The following is a 20,669-nucleotide window of genomic DNA, read 5'->3' on the forward strand; positions in this document are numbered from 1 at the left end:
CAAACTCAAATACAAAGGGATCCTTGTGGAATTCATATTAACTTAGAAAATCACAAATTTACATTATCTATGTTTTGTTGTATTCTTATTGATTTTGTTACACATTTCCCAGTTTATATTTCAGTCTGGTTCCTGCTCACTCAAGAGTTTTCCAATTTTATGCCTCAGGCCCAGAGCACTGAGAGGTTACAGGGTCACATAGCCAACAGGTGTCAGAGAAGGTTTGAACCCAAATTCTTGCTGGCTTTGAGGCAATCATACTGTGGCTGGCTCTCATTGCATTTATTCAACCTTAAATTTCTATACTGTGGACTTGAGATTACGTTTTCCTTTCCACTCATTTACCATTCACTTTTATCATAAGATATTCCTTAATTAGGCTATTTGATCAACGATTACTTTGTAGATTTTGAAAGTAAAAATAAGGTCACCATGCCACAATATTAGTCATGCATTGAGTTAATGGGAACCTACTATCAGTGAGAACCCATGAGATTGTAGACTTTCTCTCCCAAGTTGGGAGGGAGCCATCATGCTGTATTAATTTGTGTTCCTTAAATGATGGCAATGCCTTGGAATATGATTCAGTGTCTTGAAATCTAAATAAGTGTTTATTCTTTCAAATAAGGACACTCTGAGTTAACATGTTACCTTTTTCACTTTTAATAAACACTTTTTAGGTTATAGGAACCCCATCTGTGGGAGTTCTGTTGAAACAGTTGGTGCCTTTGATGAGACTTGAAAGCATTGAAATCACAGAGTCCCTGGTATTAGGATTTGGAAGAACAAATTCACTTGTTTTCAGGTACAGTGCTCAAATCAATATGTTTTAAATTCCAACATTTTGCTGTTTTAATAACATCATTTTACATTTGCTAAGTCATTTCATTTGTCATTCGTGGTTGCATAGACTCTAAGAGTTTGAAGGTTTTACCTCCAGTGACTTTGTTCAGTTTTGTGATTGAGCAAGCCTTCCTTGCTTGCCACTGGGCTACTCCATGCACATTTAATTTTTAGTCATCACACCTTCATTGTTACAATCATCTTGTAATTATGTCTTTTGAAAAATGAAGCATTTTTTCTCTCAGAAGAAAGCTAAGAGTTTTGAGATTCTGACATGGACTTTCAGGCAAATAGCCAGACTGTGTTCTGCAGAAGGAATATACTCGTAAAGGAGAGCTTCATAAAAATACAAAGTGTACATCGTCTCAAAGAATCATAGAATTTCAGAGTGAGGGAAGACCTCCATGGCCATTCAAATCACAGGTGTAAAACAAAAATCCTCTCTACTACCAACAACAACAGAAATAAAATAATAATAGCTGGCGTTTATGTAGCACATTTAAAATTTGCAGAATGCTTCACATGTTATATTGTTTGATCTTTACAACAACCTTATATGGCGGGTGATATGCTTACTCCCATTTTGTAGAAGAAGAAGCTGAGATGGAGAGAGAAGTTAAGTAATTTGTCCAATGTCATGTTGCTAGTAAGGGTCTGCCATATTTGAACTCAGGTCTTGTGGGCTATAAATCCAGTGCTCCATTTCTTGGAAAACCAGCATTTATTAAGCACCCACTGTGTGCCAGGCTGAATGCTAAACGCTTGATAAATATTAGCTCATCTGATCCTCACAACAACTCTGGGAAGTGCTATTATTATCTTCATTTTACCATTGAGAAAATTGAGGTTAAGTGATTTGCCCAGGGTCACACAGCCAATGTCTGAAGACACATCGGAACTCAAGTGTTCCTGACTCCAGACCTAGCTGCTCCCTGAGAAGTGGTGATGCACCCTTTGAAAACTGCCCAGGAAGTAGCTGGTGACTTCAATGAGGCAGTCAGAGTAGGGAAAACAAAATAAAATATTTTCCAAAATCTTCATAGAAGTAGAAAAGAAAATGCTCTTGGAAGCATAAGAGAAATAATAGGTATTTCAAAAATAAAGTTTGATTGTATGAGTTAGAAGCTCGAAATGGGTCTACAGAAAAAGAGGGACAATCACAGAAGACTCGTCATACTCATCAGGTTTAGGGAATTTTCCCTTTTAAAAAATACTGCAGCGACTGCATGTGTATAATCAAAATCAAAGTGCTTGCCAAGGAGGGGCAGAGGTAGAAGAGAGAGATTTGGGAGCTTAATTTTTAAAAAATGGTAAAAATTGTTTTTACATGGAATTAGAAAAAATAAAATATAAAATTTTTTAAAGAAAAATTAAATTTTAAAAATCTTCTAAGTTCTGGTTAGCATGGGGTAATAGAAAAAGTCTAGATTTCCTGTCAGAAGACCCAGGTTTAAGTCCCAGGTCTGCCACTGGGTAGCTCTATGACCTCAGACAAGTCCCTTCCTTTGCCTGATCTCTGTTTCCTCGTCTGTAAAATAATGAGTTAGACTAGATGATCTTTGAGTTCCCTTTAACATTCTACGAAGCTCTGATTCTCCTTACTGAGGTACCAGTTAGCCAGAGTTTTCTTCTAGATGACCAAGGCCAAAAACATACAGATAGAACAGTCGCTAGAGTAGTATATTGGTCATAAAAAGCTTACAAGACTTTTCATTAGCTTTTCAGCATAATCGTGACATAGAAGGAGACCATTATATTTATTCTTTTTAATGGGAAAATGGTAGTATATTAAATCCTGTGATTCACCGTCTGAGGCTCTATCTCTAAAGCCCTCAAAACATTTTTAAAAATCCAAAACACAGGGGACAGCTAGGTGGCACAGTGAGTAGAGCACTGGCCCTGGAGTCAGGAGGACCTGAGTTCAAATCCAGTCTCAGACACTTGACACATATACTAGCTGTGTGACCTTGGGCAAGTCACTTAACCCCACTTGCCCTGCCCTCCCCCCCAAAAAAAATCCAAAACACATTAAAAAATCCAAAACATCTGGACACTCGTCTAAAGATTTGTTTTTCATTCATGCCACTATCTACCCCAGTTCTGGTAACTTTGTTCCCACTGCCATTTAGAAATGATTTACCTTTTAGATAACAATTCAGTAACAATACAGATCTGAGATTCAGGGACAATAGACTTGTCACAACTGAAAGTTTATCATATAGAATATGTGACATGGGACTGAGTAAGTTATACATAAGTTATAGGTAATTTTCTATGTAGGAGACAGAACCATTTCCTATAGTGTCAATTCTGATATCGCATGAACACATACACATACATAATGGAGCTGGCCTGAAAGCCAGGAAGACCTGGGTCAATTGCTTCCCCTGATACATACTGGCCATGAGACCCTGGGCAAATCTATAAGTTGACCAATTGTTATTCTTGGCACTCTGAACAATTCTTTAAGACTAATGGTGGTAGAGGGCATCTCTCTCCTGGGAGTTCCCTATGCCATTGAAATTGTAATTCCAGTCCCTCTCATTTAATTATACATAATTATGGGGCCACAACAGCCCCATAAAGAAGGTAGGGCAGTTGTCATTCCTCCTATTTTGCAGCATGATCACCATGTTGGTTTTTGGTTTTTGTTTCTTTCCTTCAGAGAATTGGTAGAAGAGCTCCATCCGTTAATGAAAGAAGCATTAGAGCGAAGACCGGAAGTAAGTGTTATTGATTCGCATCTTGGGTTGCTTTAGGCACTTTTGGTAAAGTGAAATGCAGTGAAGTCAGCCTTCAAAGACAGAAACACATAGACGTGACATTGGCAGTGAATCTCACCATTTTTTATTTCTATTCCTTTTCTAGCGCTACAGAAATTTCAGCATTCATTGAGCACCCATTGTGACATAATTCCTCTTCTCAAAGGTCATAGGCCCTAAAATTAGTAAAGCAATGTGCTTCAATAGCCACGTGAATAATGAATTGCTACCTTATTTATTGAATTGAGGCTTTTAAGTTTGGAATTGACCTTCAGAGCTTACTATGAGTGTTTGCATTTTTCAGAGCAAAGAACCAGGGTAGGAAATACTCCATTATAAGATAGAATTAAGGTGTCAGTCTTCACTGGTAGAGAAAACTCTTCACCTGAAAGTTCTTCTCTATTCTGAATAAATTACAGGTCTGCTTAAAGAAAAATATGTAGTAGTCCCCCAAAAAACATTGGTCCCCATCTGGCAAGTGAGACTAGTTAAGTCTTAACATTTCTGTCTTATAAATATTTATTGGTGAAGTATTACATGATCCCCATTATCTCCCCTTTTCCAACAGCCTTATCATAGCAAACATTTTCTGGAAGGATTAGGGAGGCAGAAATATAAATGCACATTACTTGTTAGGTTTAGAAAAATGAATATGATTAGATTATTATTATTACTGCCCTTCTTAAATACACTTGATTTCCTGAGGTAATGTTTTGAGCATGGTTTTGAATGTGTCCACAAGCAATGTGACCTCTTCTTAATCAGAACAAGAAACGCCGAGAAAGGCGGGATCTACTAAGACTCCAGCTGCTGAGAATTTTTGAGCTCCTTGCAGATGCAGGTGTGATAAGTGACAGGTAAGGTCATGATTGCCCTGAGCAGTCACCTTTTCCATATTGTGATCTCATTTTTCACTGTTCCCCAGCATATTTCTAAGACTGGGGAAAGGGGGTGCTCATATCCTGGGAAAGTCAACAAGCTTACTTGAGTTTGAGGGTTGACTCTTCACTGCAGAATTTACTGCCCTGATAGGGAGCTGTCTAAAAGCTTCAATTTTCCTTCACTCTAGCACCAATGGAGCCTTAGAGCGGGACACACTAGCACTAGGAGCTTTGTTCTTAGAATACGTTGACTTGACGCGGATGCTGCTGGAGGCTGAAAATGACAAGGAGGTTGAAATTCTCAAAGACATCCGAGCCCATTTCAGTGCCATGATAGCCAACTTAATTCAGTGTGTCCCAGGTAAAGTGATACACCAATATGTGTTACATTGTATGCTTGAAACAGCATTTTTGTTTCCCTTTTGCATCTGTGTAGCTCAGGGCTGGATGGGAGCATTTTATTTATGGACAGTCTGAAGTGCCAACAAGAACAGATTGCAGCAATTGAAGACAGTTGGAGAGAGAACAATAGTGAATTAATTTGACTTTGTGTTTTTCTTGTTATTTCTGTCCTTTGTTTTGGTTCCCATCTGAAGTAAAGAACCTATGTGATTTCAATAGGAAGGAACTCATTCAAAGAAAGCCTTTGGACAGGCTGTGTATTTTGTTGTGGTTTTTTTTTTTCATCTTGGTCTCATTGTGATAATGTCTTAGTGTCATTTCAGCATAATTCTTACAGTCGGGTTCTAGCCAATAAGCATAGTTGACAAAGAAGTCATAGTTTCTGTTTTGTATTTATTAAGTTCTGCTTTTTGATTATTGTTACATGGTTAAGCAGAATTCTCTCTGTCGGATCAAATGACTATAAAAGAGATCCAAACTGAACAAGAGGACTTGGGTTTAAAACGGTCAGTCAGTTCAACAAAAAATTAAAATAAACTAGTCACATAAATGAAAGGGGAGTAAGTAGAGAGGGGTTGTCATAGTATATACACAACCAGTACTTGGCTAAAAGTTTCATCTTGGGACCTGTTGTTTTGGTGCCATGTGGACACAGCTTTAATGTGGTGTAATTGAAAAAACATTGGACTTTAAGTCAGAAGGTGTGGGTTAGAGTGCTGGCTCTCACTTCCTAGCTACGTGACCTTGTACAAGTCACTAAACATAGTAAACATCTGGTCAAATGGCCAGTTCCAAGGAGCACTTAGCATTTATTAATGGGTTACTTATTACTCTTAAGTACTTAATGGTACTTATTAATGTCAGCTTGGAGTAAAGAGTAGTAAAGAGATCTGGCCTCAACCTTGGGCTCATCAACAGTTTTTATCAATGACTTTTATCAATGAAGGCATAGATACCTTGTTATATGTCTATTTGACACAAAGCCTAGTGTGATAGTTACCATGGTGGATGACAGAGTCAGGATCAAAAATATTAGAACAAGCTAGAATGATGGGCTAAATTTGATGGGGGGGTGGTAAATATAGAGTTTATATTTGGCTTCAAAAAGTCAACCTCAGAAGTACAGTTTGGGAAAGCAGTGGCAAGGCAACAGCTTCTTATAAAGGATCTAATAGTTTTAGGGGATTGAAAACTTGCTATGAGTTAACTAGCGTAACATGGAAGCCAACAAAGGTAATGCTATCCTAGGATTCATTAAGAGTAGTTTAATGTGCAGAACAAGAGAGTAGCAATTCTGCCATATTGGACCCTAGTCAGAGTACATCTGGAGTCTCATGAAGGAAGGAAGGAAGGAACAAGGAAGGAAGGAAGGAAGGAAGGAAGGAAGGAAGGAAGGAAGAAAGGAAGGAAGGAAGGAAGGAAATGAGAGAGAGAGAGGAAGGAAGGAAAAAAGAAAGGAAGGAAGGAAGAGAGGTTGGATGGCTTTATAAGTGCCTCCTATGGGCACTACCTATATGTCAGGCACTGTGCTAAGCACTTTTAAAATTAATATCTCATTTTATCCTCACAACAACCCTGGAAAGTAGGTGCTATTATAATGCCCATTTTACAGTTGAGAAACTGAGGCAAACAGAGGTTAAATGACTTGTCCAAAATCATACAGCTAGTAAGTGTGTGAGACTGGATTTGAACTTGGGTCCTCCTGACTTCAGGCCCAGCACTTTATCCAATGTGTCATCTAGCTGCATCTAGGGTCTGAAAAACTGAAGCCTGATTAGAGGAGCGTGACCAAGATGGTGAAGGGACTAGAGATCATGCTAATAGAATGGAACTCTAGTGATCATCAGCCTAGAGAAGAAAAGACTAAGGAGATTTGATGTGCAGCTGCCATGAAATATTTGTAAGTCTGCCATGTAGAAGAAAGAATATATTTGGTCTGCCTGGGCCCAGAACAAGAAACAATGGATAGAAGCAAAAGAGAAACAGACTTCAGTTTGATGTAAGGAAGAGCTTCCTAACAATCAGAAGTTGTCCAGAAGCAGCATCACTGCCTCAAGTAGGTTCCCAGTCCCAGGAGGTTTTCAAGTAAAGGCTAGGGGCAACCAGCATGAGCAACGTTAAAGAAGGGATTCCTAGGTGTGTATTGGACTAGCTGGCCCCGAGGTCCTTCCCGACTCTGAGATTCTCTGATCTTCTGGGGCTAAATTTCCTCATTTATGAAATGGAGATGATAACACACTACCTACCTTATAGGGTTATTGTGGGGTTCAAAGGAGTTAACATATATAAGTCCACTTTGTGACTATAAAGTGGTATGTAAGTGTTAGCTACTACTGGCATTTATTAAGTTGGAAGGTTGTTAATGACAGTATATAGTTGGAATATTATTAGTAGTGCTATTCTGTATAGAAATATAATATATACCTGCCTACAATTGTTATTATAGGCAAGCAAACCAGGTTTTTTTCCCCTTTAACCTTTTTTCTCTTTGGTGGCCAAAATTACTTCCAGTAATTGCAACCTATTAATTTAAAAGAGGCAATTCATGAAATTGCATTCAGGAGTTCTTTAGAGCCCAGCATAATAAAGAGAACACTTCACATAGAAGCAAAAGAAAGGTTTAGAAATAAATGAATGAAAAAAGCATTTATTAAGCACTTATTGTGTGCCAAGCTACAAGTAAAAAATCAAGAAAGTCCCTATTTCAAGGAGATCACACTCTGATCAAGGAAAACAGCATATAAAAGAAAATTCATCCATGAAGCATATTGAAAGACCCAGAAATCCTAAGGGAGCAGGTAGTCCAAGGACCATCTAAAGGTGCCAGTTTTTTAGTATCTACTAACTACCTTGGGCATTAAGGGAAATTATGTGCAAAAGTAAGAGAAAAGAACATAGTTTTTATCAGTCTTGTTTCATGAAATGAATGTTGTGTAAGCTAAAGAAAATTTTAATTTACCATTTTTTTACTTTTTTAAAAACTTGAAATATGCATATTGTGAGGGCTCAGACTGCACTGTTTCATTCCCCAGTTCATCACAGAAGATTTCTCTTCCCCCAGCAAAGTTTGAGGCACCATCTCTTCATCTTGTTTAGCCAGTGGGCAGGACCCTTCAGCATTATGTTCACGCCTCTGGATCGTTACAGTGATAGAAATCATCAGATAACAAGATACCAGTATTGTGCATTAAAGGTAGGTAGTTGTCTTTTCCTTACCATGAAATGCTGCTGTCTCATTTTTTTAAGGTTCAAGAACTTTTCTAGGGAAGTACTCATAAGTAGGTTTATTTTTTTAAATCGAGGATTATATCAACGTGGGGATGCCTTTCACCATGCAAACCCCATCACTTTTCAGTTTACTATTTCTTGAGTTGTTATGGTCAAAAAATTTCATGACCCAGTAACCAATTTTCTGGAAATGAGATTTTCTGACCTGATCTGAGCTGGTCCTCAGGATGAATGACAGGTCTGTGCTTAAAGTCTTTCCAGCCTGGTAGTATGTTCTAGAAGTTACACCCCATTCAGGGTCACCTCCAGGCCATCAGGAGACATCAGAAGCAGGTATACATAGATATAGTCATACATACATATGCATGTGGATATGTGGATATATGTATTATATTGTGGATATATGTGTATATACATGTGTATATGCATAAACATGTATGTATACATGTCTGTATATGCATTGTGTGCACAAACATGTGTAGATGCACACACACCTATACTTAGAGTTGGACTGTGCCTCAAATGTGCCCAGCTTTAATACTTCACCGGTTTTTCTAAATAAGTATCAAGTATTTTTCTTTTCTACAGTTAGCCCTTTGAGTTTATTGGTTAAATATTCATCATCCAAGCAAAATTTTGAAATTCATATTCTACTTATAAAGAAATAATGTTGCGTAGTAGATCTCAAGAACTGGCTTCAGCTCCTCCCCCGACACACACTGACTGTGTGATCCTGAGAAAGCCATTTGCCCTCATTAAGACTTTAAGTCAAAGAGCCAGTATTGATCGGCATTAGTGGAAGGAGTTTCTTCCCCTGGGAGTTTCATATACGAATGGTCTGCTCTCCGCAGAAAAAAGTTCCTCGATGATCAGAATCCATTGACTGGAAACTGTTTAAAAGCCAAAGTCCATTTTCTTTGAGGTGCCAAGAAATAACCATTGCATTTGGAATGTCTTACTTCCTCACTAAGTCTAGTTAAAACCACAAAAATGCATACCTTTTAAGTGAATGGATCATTTATAAAGGGCTACAATTTAGGGCCTGACATTTGGTAGTGGGATCAACTAGGGAATGTTTTAAGACATAGCAAATAGGCTGTGCTTCAGATGATCCTCATAAATTATAAATCTAAGCTGTCTTTCCAGATTGCTTAGTAGATTCAATCAAATTTCAATAAGAATATCCAAGACTTTACTAAGCCCTGATCTTAACTCTGTATCTCTCCCTACTTTTTTATTATTAGGCTATGTCAGCAGTACTGTGCTGTGGCCCTGTTTTTGACAATGTGGGCCTTTCCCCAGATGGCTATCTGTACAAATGGCTTGACAACATTCTGGCTTGTCAAGATTTACGAGTAAGTAGCTGCCTTATTTTAAAATCTGTTTTGTATTTTGTCCTATTAAGTTCTTGAGAATTGTAAACAGTTTTCTTCATCACTTCCAAAACAAACCCATCAGCCTGTTGCAAACGTTTAAGTGACTTCTGTTATGTACAACATCGAGTCATTTTAGGAGAATGAAGTTTTACATGGTGAAAGCTTACTGTTTTTCTATCTCTGTCTATATATTAGCTGCTATTTTAATATGATAAACTATTTTCAAGTGCATTGCAAAAATGTGATGAGTTTTTATCTGCTGCTAAGTACCAAGCCAAGGTTATCAGCCACGTGCCAAAATTGATTGAGTTCTCCTTTGTAAGAATAGCACTCTCATCTGCTTCTAGGCCCTAGAAGTAAACAAAGTGACTTTCATTTCTTTCTCCCTCATATCCGTTGCTAACAAAGACAAAATGGCAAGTATATAGGCTTTAGGTAGAGGCAAAAATCAAAAAGAAAATTTAAACTTGTTAGCTGAAGGGGAAAAGAAGGTCACAAACTATAGCTTCTAGGTCTGTTCTGAACAAACATATATAAGTCAGCTTTGTGATCTTGAAAGTATTTCTGCAACTATCATTTAATCTTTTCATTATTTTTAGATTAACTCATCATGTTTAATAATAATTAAAGATTCTAATGAAAAGGAAGGACCTTGAATATTGTTATCATTTTGTTTTTAAATATTGACCGATGACCCACTTGTAGGTAATGTCTAGTTATCAAACTCATAAGCAATATTCCCGCCAGTATTTCAAGCTCTAAGTACAGTCATGCTACATGAACTACAAACTATGACTGATCACGTGTGAGCAGAGCATAATGTTGTGATCAAATAGAACTGACAATAAAGTTAATCTACCTGAATACATGTGATAAAACATTTAATGCTATGCCTGATGGTTAGTGTGCTACATGGTAATTTAGCAAATCAAAGTTTAATAGGTTTTCTTTTATCTTTGTTAGTATCTAAATAGCAGTGTTTACATTTTTCCTTTCAATAAGCTATCCAATCCCTCCTCTCACACACAGTTGCCCAACTGCATACAAACATATGCATTAACACTGACACTGTTCATTATAAAACAGTTGCTTAATCAAGAGTCTAGAACAACCCAGATTTCCTGGACTCTCTTCCCAAAGGGATGGAAAAGAAAGGAAGGAGATCCAGACTAAGGGATAATGAAGATCCAGGGTAGTGGTATAGGAGAAGAAGAGAATAATGAAAATGGACACTCGGAGGGAGTCTTAGTGATGGGGTGCTTGTGCTTGGACCCTAATTCTAACATCACATTTCCCCTTAGCCTCTGCTTGGGTGCCTGTGCCTGTGGCAGAATTCCAATTTCAGAACACATCTAGTTCTCAAATATATTCTTTCCCAGGCAGCCTCTCTAGCTAAAGGGCAGTGTGCTCCAAAATTATCTCTGCTTCTTCCTCAGTAAGCAGCTATGCCCAATTATAGATTGATTCAGGTGTTGATAATTGACCATATACTGAGTCTAACATGTATCCTAGACATAGTTCAAATGTATACTCCCTTACATTAATCTTGTCTAACAAGACACGTGATGGAATCCACCTGGATATTCCCAGTCAGCCGTGAATTTTTGGTGACTTACTGACGTTTGACAGGGAAAACCACACCCCCGGGTAGCCCCACTTTGGGCTATTTCCCAGTGAACTCTGGGTAAGATACCTGTGTAGTAGGTACAAAAAGTGCATGTTCCTTTAAGAACTGACCAACCCCTAATCACGCCCTGACCACTCCCTAACCCCACCCCAACACACCTAATTGACAGGTTTCATCCCTAAATCTTGTACTTAAACTTTCCCTGTGGCCCTGTATGGTTGCAGGTTCCCTAAGAACTCTTGCCTGCTTTATTAAAGCATAATAAATCTTTGCCTCCTTGACTTAAAGAATGCTTGGGTCCGTGAATTCATTCCAGGAGGCCTTGCCTTGGGAATTTTGGTTTGGGATTTCTACATCCCTGGGTTCATTTCTCCCTCTACATTAGGACAGAGAGGATGGAGAAGGTCGTATGGTAAAGCAAAAGAGAATACAGATTCTAAGACTTGTAGAAAAGATAATCTACTGCCACACACACACACACACACACACACACACCAGGCCAACTGGCTTTCAGATGCATTTATACTAAAGTGTAAAAGACTAATATTAAATAAACATGAGGACAATGGTCAGCAGAAGTGGAGAACAAGGAAAAATATTTTTCCCAGCTTGGCACCATGGCACCTAGTCATTTTATCCCCCATTGCTGCCACCACCACGACCATTTTCTCGCTGATGTGTCATTCTTTCTGTCCTTTTGTGGGATTGTATAGCACCCTCAGGAAATGGTCTTAGAAGCCTGGTAGTGAAATAGATAGCTGTTTCTGGGCCTTTAGAAGCCAGACTTAGATGAAATCCATCAGTAGATCAAGGTTGTCCTCTGCCATGGGATGACAGAGAATTCAGAGTTCAGGGGCAGAATGGGAGCTGTGCTGTATAGCTTTTTCACTATGGTCAGACACTCTGCCTCCTTGCCTCTGACCCCCAAGGCTCTCTTTCTTGAATGAATGGGCTAACTGGATATTCCTCACTCTCTGGGGCTTCTCCCACCATGTTTTCCCAGTGTTAAGGAAGCAAAGGTGGCAGTATCCCAGAGCCCTACACCTCTTAAACACCCTCCTCAGTCAATCTCTCTCTCTCTCTCTCTCTCTCTCTCTCTCTCTCTCTCTCTCTCTCTCTCTCTCTCTCTCTCTCTTTCTCTCCCTCCCTCCCCCCTCCTTCTTTCCCTTCCTCCCTTCCTCTCCTTCTCTGTCTCTCCCTCTCCTTCCCTTCCCCCCCCCCCCTCTTTTTCCCTCTCTCCTTCCTCCTGGTGGCAAGGACCTGATGGTTAATATTCAGTCCCTTTATTATCAGTAAGCACAGACTACTTCTACCCATTTCTTTCCTGCGCCAGCCCACACTTGCTCACATCTCTCTCTGGGGAAAGAGTTGAAGGGGGAGAAGGGATAAGGCTGGGAGCACCTCAGAAAACCTTTGCCTGGGAACAGCCCTGATTATTTAGAACTCTACTCAGCTTTGAGTGAAAGGAATTTCAGGCCTTACATTTTAAGGGATTGTATTGTTCACAAATGGTCATCCATTTTTAAATCTTAATATATGGCTAAGTGGCAAGAGAGCTGGCCTGAAAGCCAGCAAAACCAACTCAAGTCCAGCTTCTGACATCTGCTGGGCAAATCACTTGCCCTCTCAATGATCTTGGTAACTCTTTAAAGCAATAAGTTGTAGAGAAAATCCCAACCTACTTTGGTAGAAGGAGTTTTCTCACTTGGAAGTTTTCCATACTGATGGAATCATAGAACCTGTCCCTTTGACTATCCTAATTAAATATGGTACCTCTTTGTACTTTCAGAGTTTAAAAAATAGAGTAAATAACATTGAGTGAATCCCATATTTTTCTCTGTATAACACGCCAAATTCAATTTTAACCTTCTCTTATCACTATTAAGAGCTTTATACTCAACATGCAAAAGTATTACTTGAAAATTGAATCAAAACACTTGTGTGAGTCTTTAAAGATGCTGCATTGCTTCCTCTACTTGTGGGGAACCTGCAGCCTTGAGGCCACATGTCGCCCTGTAGGTCCTCAAATGCAACCCTTTGACTGAATCCAAACTTACAGAAGAGGGCCCCATGTGGCCTCAAGGCTGCAGGTTCTCCGTCCCTGGCAGAATATTCTTTGCTTCATCATAAATGAGCCTAGAATATTCTTTCTGTAAATAAGAATAATTCAATGAAGCCAAATATTTATTAAGTACCTACTCTATATGAGACCCAGCACTAGATAGTCAATAAATGTTGTTTTGTGTATCTTCAGGTCCATCAGCTTGGCTGTGAAGTTGTAGTTTTGTTGTTGGAGCTAAATCCTGACCAAATAAACCTCTTCAACTGGGCTATTGACCGGTGCTACACGGGCTCCTATCAGCTTGCTTCTGGGTGTTTCAAAGCTATAGCAACTGTTTGTGGAAGCAGGTATGTAGATATAGATACATCATTGGTGGTGGTCAGTTGTTTTCAGTTGTGTCTGACTTTTCATGATACCATTTGGGGTTTTCTTGGAAAAGATACTGGAGTGCTTTTCCATTTGCTTCTCCAGGACATTTTACAGATAAGGAGACTGAGGCAAACAGGGTTAAGTGATTTGCCCAGTGTCACCCAGCTAGTAAGTGTCTGAGGCTGGATTTGAACTCATGAACTTAGGAAGATCAGTCTTCCTGACTCTAGGCCCAGCACTGTATCCACTGGGCCATCTGGCTGCCCAGATATAGATATAGGCATTGGTATAGATGTAGATATAGATAAAAATGATAGTTGATGTTGATGTAGGTATAGATAAAAGTGTAGATATAGATAATATAGATGTAGGTGATATAGATAAAAGTATAGATATAATAGATATAATAAATATAAATATAATATATAATATAATAAATATATAATATAATGAATATAATAGATATAATAAATGTAGATGTATAGATGATATAGATATAGATATTCACTTCAGTGTAAAAAATACACTTGAGAATTGGGATTAGGTCTGCTTTTTGCAGATCATTGAGAGCTGATAATATCCGAAATTACCTGAGCAAAGCAAAAATAATAAATGAGAATGCAGAATAACTCCAAATACCCCAAAGGGTAAGAGTACAGAGCAAAAAAAGTGCTAGTTGTACTGTATATGGACTAGTCATCCCCTAAGGAGAGTAAGCCCTTTGAAAGTAAGGATTGTTTTATTCCCTGGCACCTAGCATAATTCTTGTCACAATGTAGGCACTTAGCATCAATTGATGGGTTGAGTTTGGTTTTGATGAATTTCAACATATAGAGGCTGGGAAATGGAGAAGGTACATTCCACGTGTGGAGAATGTGTGAACAAAAGTCATCGAGGTGGGGAAGCAGTGGGTGGGTTAGGTCAGAAAGCAGTGCATAGTTCCATTTGGCTGAATTCTGTATGGAAGATCTCTCTTTATATAAAATCTGGAAGCCATGTTGACTCCGTTGTTCTACCAAGAGAGTAATTTTAAGTTCTAGAAGCCTTTTTTTACCCCAATCCCCAGTGAAGTATTAAGACAGAGATGATGGAGACTGCCCAGAGGAAAATATCCACATGACAACAGCTTCTTCAAAAGAATCTGTAGAAATTCTTATGGAATTCTTGGGGCTCTACAGAAAACCATCTTCAGCATGAACCAGTCATTTAAATGCCCTGAGCTTCAGTTTCCTCCTGTGTGTGTTAGGAAATTACACTCTTAAGGCCTCTGAGGTGCCTTCCAGTCCTAGGTCTGTGAGCCTTTGGTCAGCCCCACGATGCTGGAGGAGCCTCCAGTCCCCTGAACATGCGGCATGTTTTTGAGGGACCCTGATGAGAAGAAAGGGTCAAAGGGCAATTTCTAGAAAATGTCTACCTTGTCCCCCAAAGAAGAGCATTGGAGAAACTCAAAGAATATAGCTGAACATAAATTTTTACAGAACATCATAGAAATCTGATTTAGTTACTTTTATTTTTCATTGAATAATGCATTTTAAGCAGCAATCTTGAATTATCAGACTGAGGCAATCAGTCTTTAATTCCAGCCAGTTTGGGTCCACTGTTATTTAATCAAAACATCATTTTTATGAGGCATCTAATTCTAATAGTATAGAGAGAATGAAACCTAGAGTCAATGTAAGTAACCAAATATGTATAATTTCACATGCATATGGATGTATACACATGTATGAAACATATGTATACATTCTATATGTGTATATATGAATAGATATTCATTAGTTGGAATCTTATGCTTTGATTTTTCATAAATACTGATCACAGAAATTTCATTCTATTTTTTGTACTCTGTAAACACAATGGCAAAAGAACTTGATTTAAATAGCCCAAATGTTCCTTTAAAATCATGTTTCCTGCTGCTTAAGAAAATACAAAAACATGATTAAGGAAAATTAATCATCATGAGAAGTTCCCAAGAGATTTTGGCGTCTTCTTTGCCTATGTTTTACATATCTTGCAACTTCTTTGATAGTCACATTTTTATGTTTTCGGCTATGTTAACAGTTTTACCTGGGAACTGAAAAACTAGCTTGTCTTCTCTGACTTGGTTCACTTTTCTCTGAAAAAAATAAAAGTTGCTAATATTCACCCACAGTGAACTTAGTTTGAACTGTCCTAGACAAATTTAATCCTTTAGCCAGATATTCTATGAAATGACATACTGCATTTCTTTGAGGAGAGCTGGGTATTTTTCCTGTAGGAATGCAAATAAAGGATACGTGATTTTAGCAGTATATGTTGTAATTTCAACAAAAATAACTCATCAGATACATACTAGGCATAGTGCCTAGCACACAGTAGGTACCTAATAAATGCTTGTTGACTGATTAACTGCTTGTGTAGTCATGCCTGGTGCCTAACACAGAACACAGACTAGAAAGACTTTTTATAAAGACATTGAAATATCTTCATCTCATTGACACGTTACATGTTTCGTTGTGTCAAGGCAGCCCAGCGTAGAAGAAAGAGGCCAGGACCTGAGGGTCCAACAACCTGAGTTCATGTCCTAATTCTGCCTTTTCCTATCAGTGAGATCTTGGGATAATCACTTAATTTCCCTGATCTTTAGTTCTCTTATCTATTAGATGGAGATAATAATATCCATGCTATCTCATAACACTATTGTGAGCATGAAGTGAGATAACATGAGCCCAAATTTAGAGTGGGAGGAATTTGGTACATAAAGTGATTTACAAATCTTCAAATTCTAGACATTAAGCTGTTGATGAGTTACCGATACATTTCAACTCCTTCCCCTGGCCACCATTGCCTTATATGTGTTGTGTCCACCATTAAAATGGAAGTTCCTTGAGGGGACAAAGACTATTTCACTGTTATAATTGTATCCTAAGCTCTTCGTACAGAGCTTAGCACATACTAAAATTCAATAAATGCTTTCTATTCATTCGGTAGTTTCTATTGCAAAGCAATAGAAACATGGCCTCATTTCTCACAACAGTGTGTTCCTGAAAACTTAGATGGCAATTAAAGCATATTTTAAGTGCCAGAGAGAACTGTTGTGATTAATGCTGTTTGATGAGGAGAGGGACACCAGACCTGTGATTTTACTGCTTTAGAGAGCTCTATGGAGCTATAAGTCCTTTTTGTATCTCATGGAAACCTTTGGCAATCTGGTGAAGTTGTGGACCTTTTCTCTGGGCAGGGGAGGGGAGGAATCATGTGGGGTTTTTTCATTGATAATTAAAGGAAAAGTTGACTTTTAGTTAAAGGTTAGTGAAAGTAAAGATTTTATTGTTTTCCCATCCACAGTCATGGACCCCTCCCCTCTCAAATCTACTTGGGGTCTGTGGATCCGAGGGTAAGAACCCCTGCCTTAGAGAGTTGCCCTAAGAGATTAAGCACTGAGTCACACAGACAGGATGTGTCAAAGGTATAACTCAGATCTTCCTGACTCTGAGGTCAGCTCTTTAACCGCTTTATACCATCCTGGTACTCAGTAATAAAAGTAATATTACTTTTGTAAAACAAATATAAAATGGCATTATTTTTGTAAAACAAATAGCCATTACTCAGTTTCCTTTCTTTATAAATATAGATTTTGTATTTTGTATTTGTTTGATGTGTTATACAGGTGTATGTAACTATTTTATCAATAGGAAATTGATAAAATTAACTTAAAATAAGGCAATAGTATACATTTTAGTGTTTTTCCCTTTAGCTTCAGAATAGGACTTCAGGCCTTTTTATTTTTTTGTAAATCTTCATATTTATTAGCTGTGATAAAGTTTTCAACTCCAAATCTCCTTTTGTGCTTCTTGTTTTGAGAAGGATCTTCTAAGGATAACAGTATTCCTAGTATTCCTGCAAGTCAGTATGCACGCACACACACACACACACACACACACACAGTATATCGGATAAAGAATAGTCTGAAATTAGTGGTTAGAGCCATTCCTAAGATAAGTAGGATTTAATCATATTTAATTATTTGACAGTGCTATTAAGTTATAATCTTTCATTATAGACCTCTTCCCCTGAGATGGGGAAGCTTATTTCTCAGACCATTTTTTAAAAGTTTATTTACTACTCTTCATGGATATGTGAATTAGCATGGGTCTGATGCCTAGATAATTAGTTGAGACAGTGGGCTTAAAATAAGTTTATTAGACTCAGGCTTTGTTTTCTGATTTTGGAATTGAGTTTCCATGGAGAAGGCTTTGTGTGAACTATGTGCCTGGTGATACTGAGAGGCGATAGAATGAATGTCCTGAGGAGCGGGTGTAATGGTATGAATCATGGTCAATGTATTTTGGTATGCTTTAAAAATAAAAAGGCATGGAGAGACAAGACGTTATTATCATTACATCCATGTTACCACAGCCTATTAACTAGGCAGATTGAGTTTATAAATAGGCATTATTCATATATGTTGGCCTCTGTTCTTCAGTCCTTCTTATTCATGATTTCTATTTGAGATTGATTAGTGATGGTAGCCAATTTTGGGGATGATTTCTTCATTTTACAGATCAGGAAATTAAGACATATTGAGATTCCATGACTTTTATAGGGCTATCTAGATACTTGGACAATGGTATAAATATTTCCTCTCAGTAGCTCACCAAAGTGGACAGACTTAAGGAAGGACATGGATGAGAGTCCTACAGAATGGGTAGGCATGGATGGGCTATGACCTGCATCGTGGAACGGAACCTCCTGATTGTTGAAACGCAGGTTTCATTTGGGTATTGGGTCACTTACCAGTTATGTTATCTTCTGGGATTTGGAATTTTTTTTTCTAACTGTATTTGACTACTTTAGTATCCATAGATTTTTCCTTTAATCCTTCATCACATATAACCTAATATGCTTATATTGTATTTTGTAATTTATGTTGGAGCTTTATGTAAGACTGGGGTCTTGAATTTTTAAGGGTTCTAGTAGTTTGGGTTTGAGGGCCATGAAGTAAAATTATTTGCATCCTCTCTGTTTAAATATTGGCCCAACATCCTGTCAATCAGAAACTAGTGTCCCCTTATCTCAAGCGAATGGTATCTACGTGCGGCGTAATGTAGGCCTCTTCTACAGAACCCCTGTTGGTCAGATGTGCCCTTGCCCATGCTTCATTGGTCCTCGGCCACTAAGTGGCCCAGCTCGAGCACTGGGGCTGCTTTGAGACATAATCACTACTTTGTGTCCATTCATCTGTCAAAATGAGCAGAATGGTGTTTCAAAATCCTCCAGTTTCAAAGAATCCCATATTAAGCTAGCAATAAAAGGTAATATATTTGGGCATCTTGAGAGATTCTCTCAAAAATTATAGAAGCCCTTTAAACTTATTAAATGGAAAATTGCCCTTGTAGAGACAACTTCATGCACTGATGATTTTAAAAGAAATGGCCCCGCATAGCAATCATTTTTCGTATCAGTGTTTTTCCAGCCCTCGAGCTCATCTTTTCTTAAACTTTCTTTCTAATAGGAATGTATTTGTAGTGGGCTTGTACCTTTCAAAAAACTTTTTTTCTTTAAAAATGGAATTTCTTAGACATTATAATTACTACTGGAAGTTGGTCCTAAAGGAAATAACAGGAAAGAGAACAGGTATGGAATGTTTATACCTCCAGGCTAACCACAGCACTCTGAGGTTAGACTCGAGGTGAATGTCAGTTATTTTACATTTACAAAGGTGCCATTCACCAAGTGGCTACCTCCCTGCCAAGTGTGAAGAGTGACCCATTTTCTGCTCTAAAAAGGAGCGGGTGTTAGAAAATATACCCATCAAGTAACAGTTATCTTTAAACTAGTATTACATAGCAAGAAATAATGTATTTAATAATTGTAAATTCTGTGTAAGTATGCTTATAACACTCATGTAATTAAAGATATGCCCATGTATACCCTGTGTAATTTGTACTAAGCAAACTGCCAAGAAACAACATACTGTTTTTGTCCCATTTTTGGTTTTCCATGCAAATATGTTTGTGGAAGAATTCAAGTATACTTACTTTGTACCAGTACCAGATTTGGAAACAGAGAGGGATGTTTTTGCCTCCACATCTGGAGATATGAGCAGTAGCAAAATGAGGCATGGGTGGCTAACATGATGGAAATGGTGTTGGTAAATAGGAATAAGATTAATGTAATTTCAGTGGGCCACATAGAATTTCTGTGGACCTAATTAATGACTTTTCAAAGTTATCAGCTACAATGGCTTATAAAATTGGCTTATTTATTTTTCAGGAACTATCCCTTCGACATAGTGACTTTATTAAATCTTGTCCTATTCAAGGCCTCTGACACCAACCGAGAAATTTATGAAATTTCCATGCAGCTTATGCAGGCACGTATTATTTGCTTTCTTGAAATATTCTGCTTTTAAACACGGAACGGAGATATCTGATCTAATTTCCCATAAAATATACTACCTGACTCCACGGTGGCCCTCTATCCATTATACCACACTCTGCCTGCCTCTCTCTGTCTTGCTGTCTCTGTCTCTCTCTCTACATATAGTCTTATATTTATATTATATCATTATACATTATGTATTATATTTATGTTTTTGAGACTAAAGAGCTGAAAGTAAATTCATAATGAAATGAAAATATATATTCCCTTGCTATATATATATATGTGTGTTTGTATATGATTTATAAATACATATTCAGCTCATTAGTCTCAAAAAAAGTATCAGTGATTAAATTGTACAGGAAATAATTCCTATATTTAATATAAGAAAATTTTTGATCCCTTGTCCTTAAGTACTCATTTTAATATATTCATTATATATTCAACTAATGATTGATGGGGTATTATTGGGTTTTTGTCTCATTTCTCACTTTTCTACCTCTTTATAGATTTTAGAAGCAAAACTTTTTGTATATTCGAAGAAAGTAGCTGAACAAAGACCTGGCACCATTCTCTATGGAACACATGGTCCATTACCACCCCTCTACAGTGTATCACTAGGCCTACTCTCATATGAACTGGCCAGGATGTATCCTGAGCTCACCCTTCCTCTTTTCTCAGGTATCTAAGGAATATTTGATAATCTTGTATACAATAATTTATTCAATTATAGCAGTCACTTTCCTTCTTGTCACT

At 37.9% G+C, this 20,669-nt stretch overlaps 1 protein-coding gene across 2 annotated transcripts in view; it reads left to right on the forward strand.

Annotated features, from left to right (window-relative positions):
* Window positions 1-20,669, forward strand: part of FRY (FRY microtubule binding protein) — a 325,197-nt gene that overhangs the window by 199,385 nt on the left and 105,143 nt on the right. For both annotated transcript variants that reach the window (XM_036743232.1, XM_036743231.1), the window contains 9 exons: window positions 681-805; window positions 3,509-3,566; window positions 4,371-4,462; window positions 4,675-4,847; window positions 7,921-8,081; window positions 9,361-9,471; window positions 13,374-13,528; window positions 19,806-19,905; window positions 20,423-20,594. In XM_036743232.1, coding sequence (XP_036599127.1) covers window positions 681-805; window positions 3,509-3,566; window positions 4,371-4,462; window positions 4,675-4,847; window positions 7,921-8,081; window positions 9,361-9,471; window positions 13,374-13,528; window positions 19,806-19,905; window positions 20,423-20,594 — 1,147 coding nt within the window. The remainder of the gene's footprint in view (window positions 1-680; window positions 806-3,508; window positions 3,567-4,370; window positions 4,463-4,674; window positions 4,848-7,920; window positions 8,082-9,360; window positions 9,472-13,373; window positions 13,529-19,805; window positions 19,906-20,422; window positions 20,595-20,669) is intronic.

This window comes from Trichosurus vulpecula, chromosome 2 (assembly GCF_011100635.1).
Source record: "Trichosurus vulpecula isolate mTriVul1 chromosome 2, mTriVul1.pri, whole genome shotgun sequence".
Classification (NCBI taxonomy): domain Eukaryota; kingdom Metazoa; phylum Chordata; class Mammalia; order Diprotodontia; family Phalangeridae; genus Trichosurus; species Trichosurus vulpecula.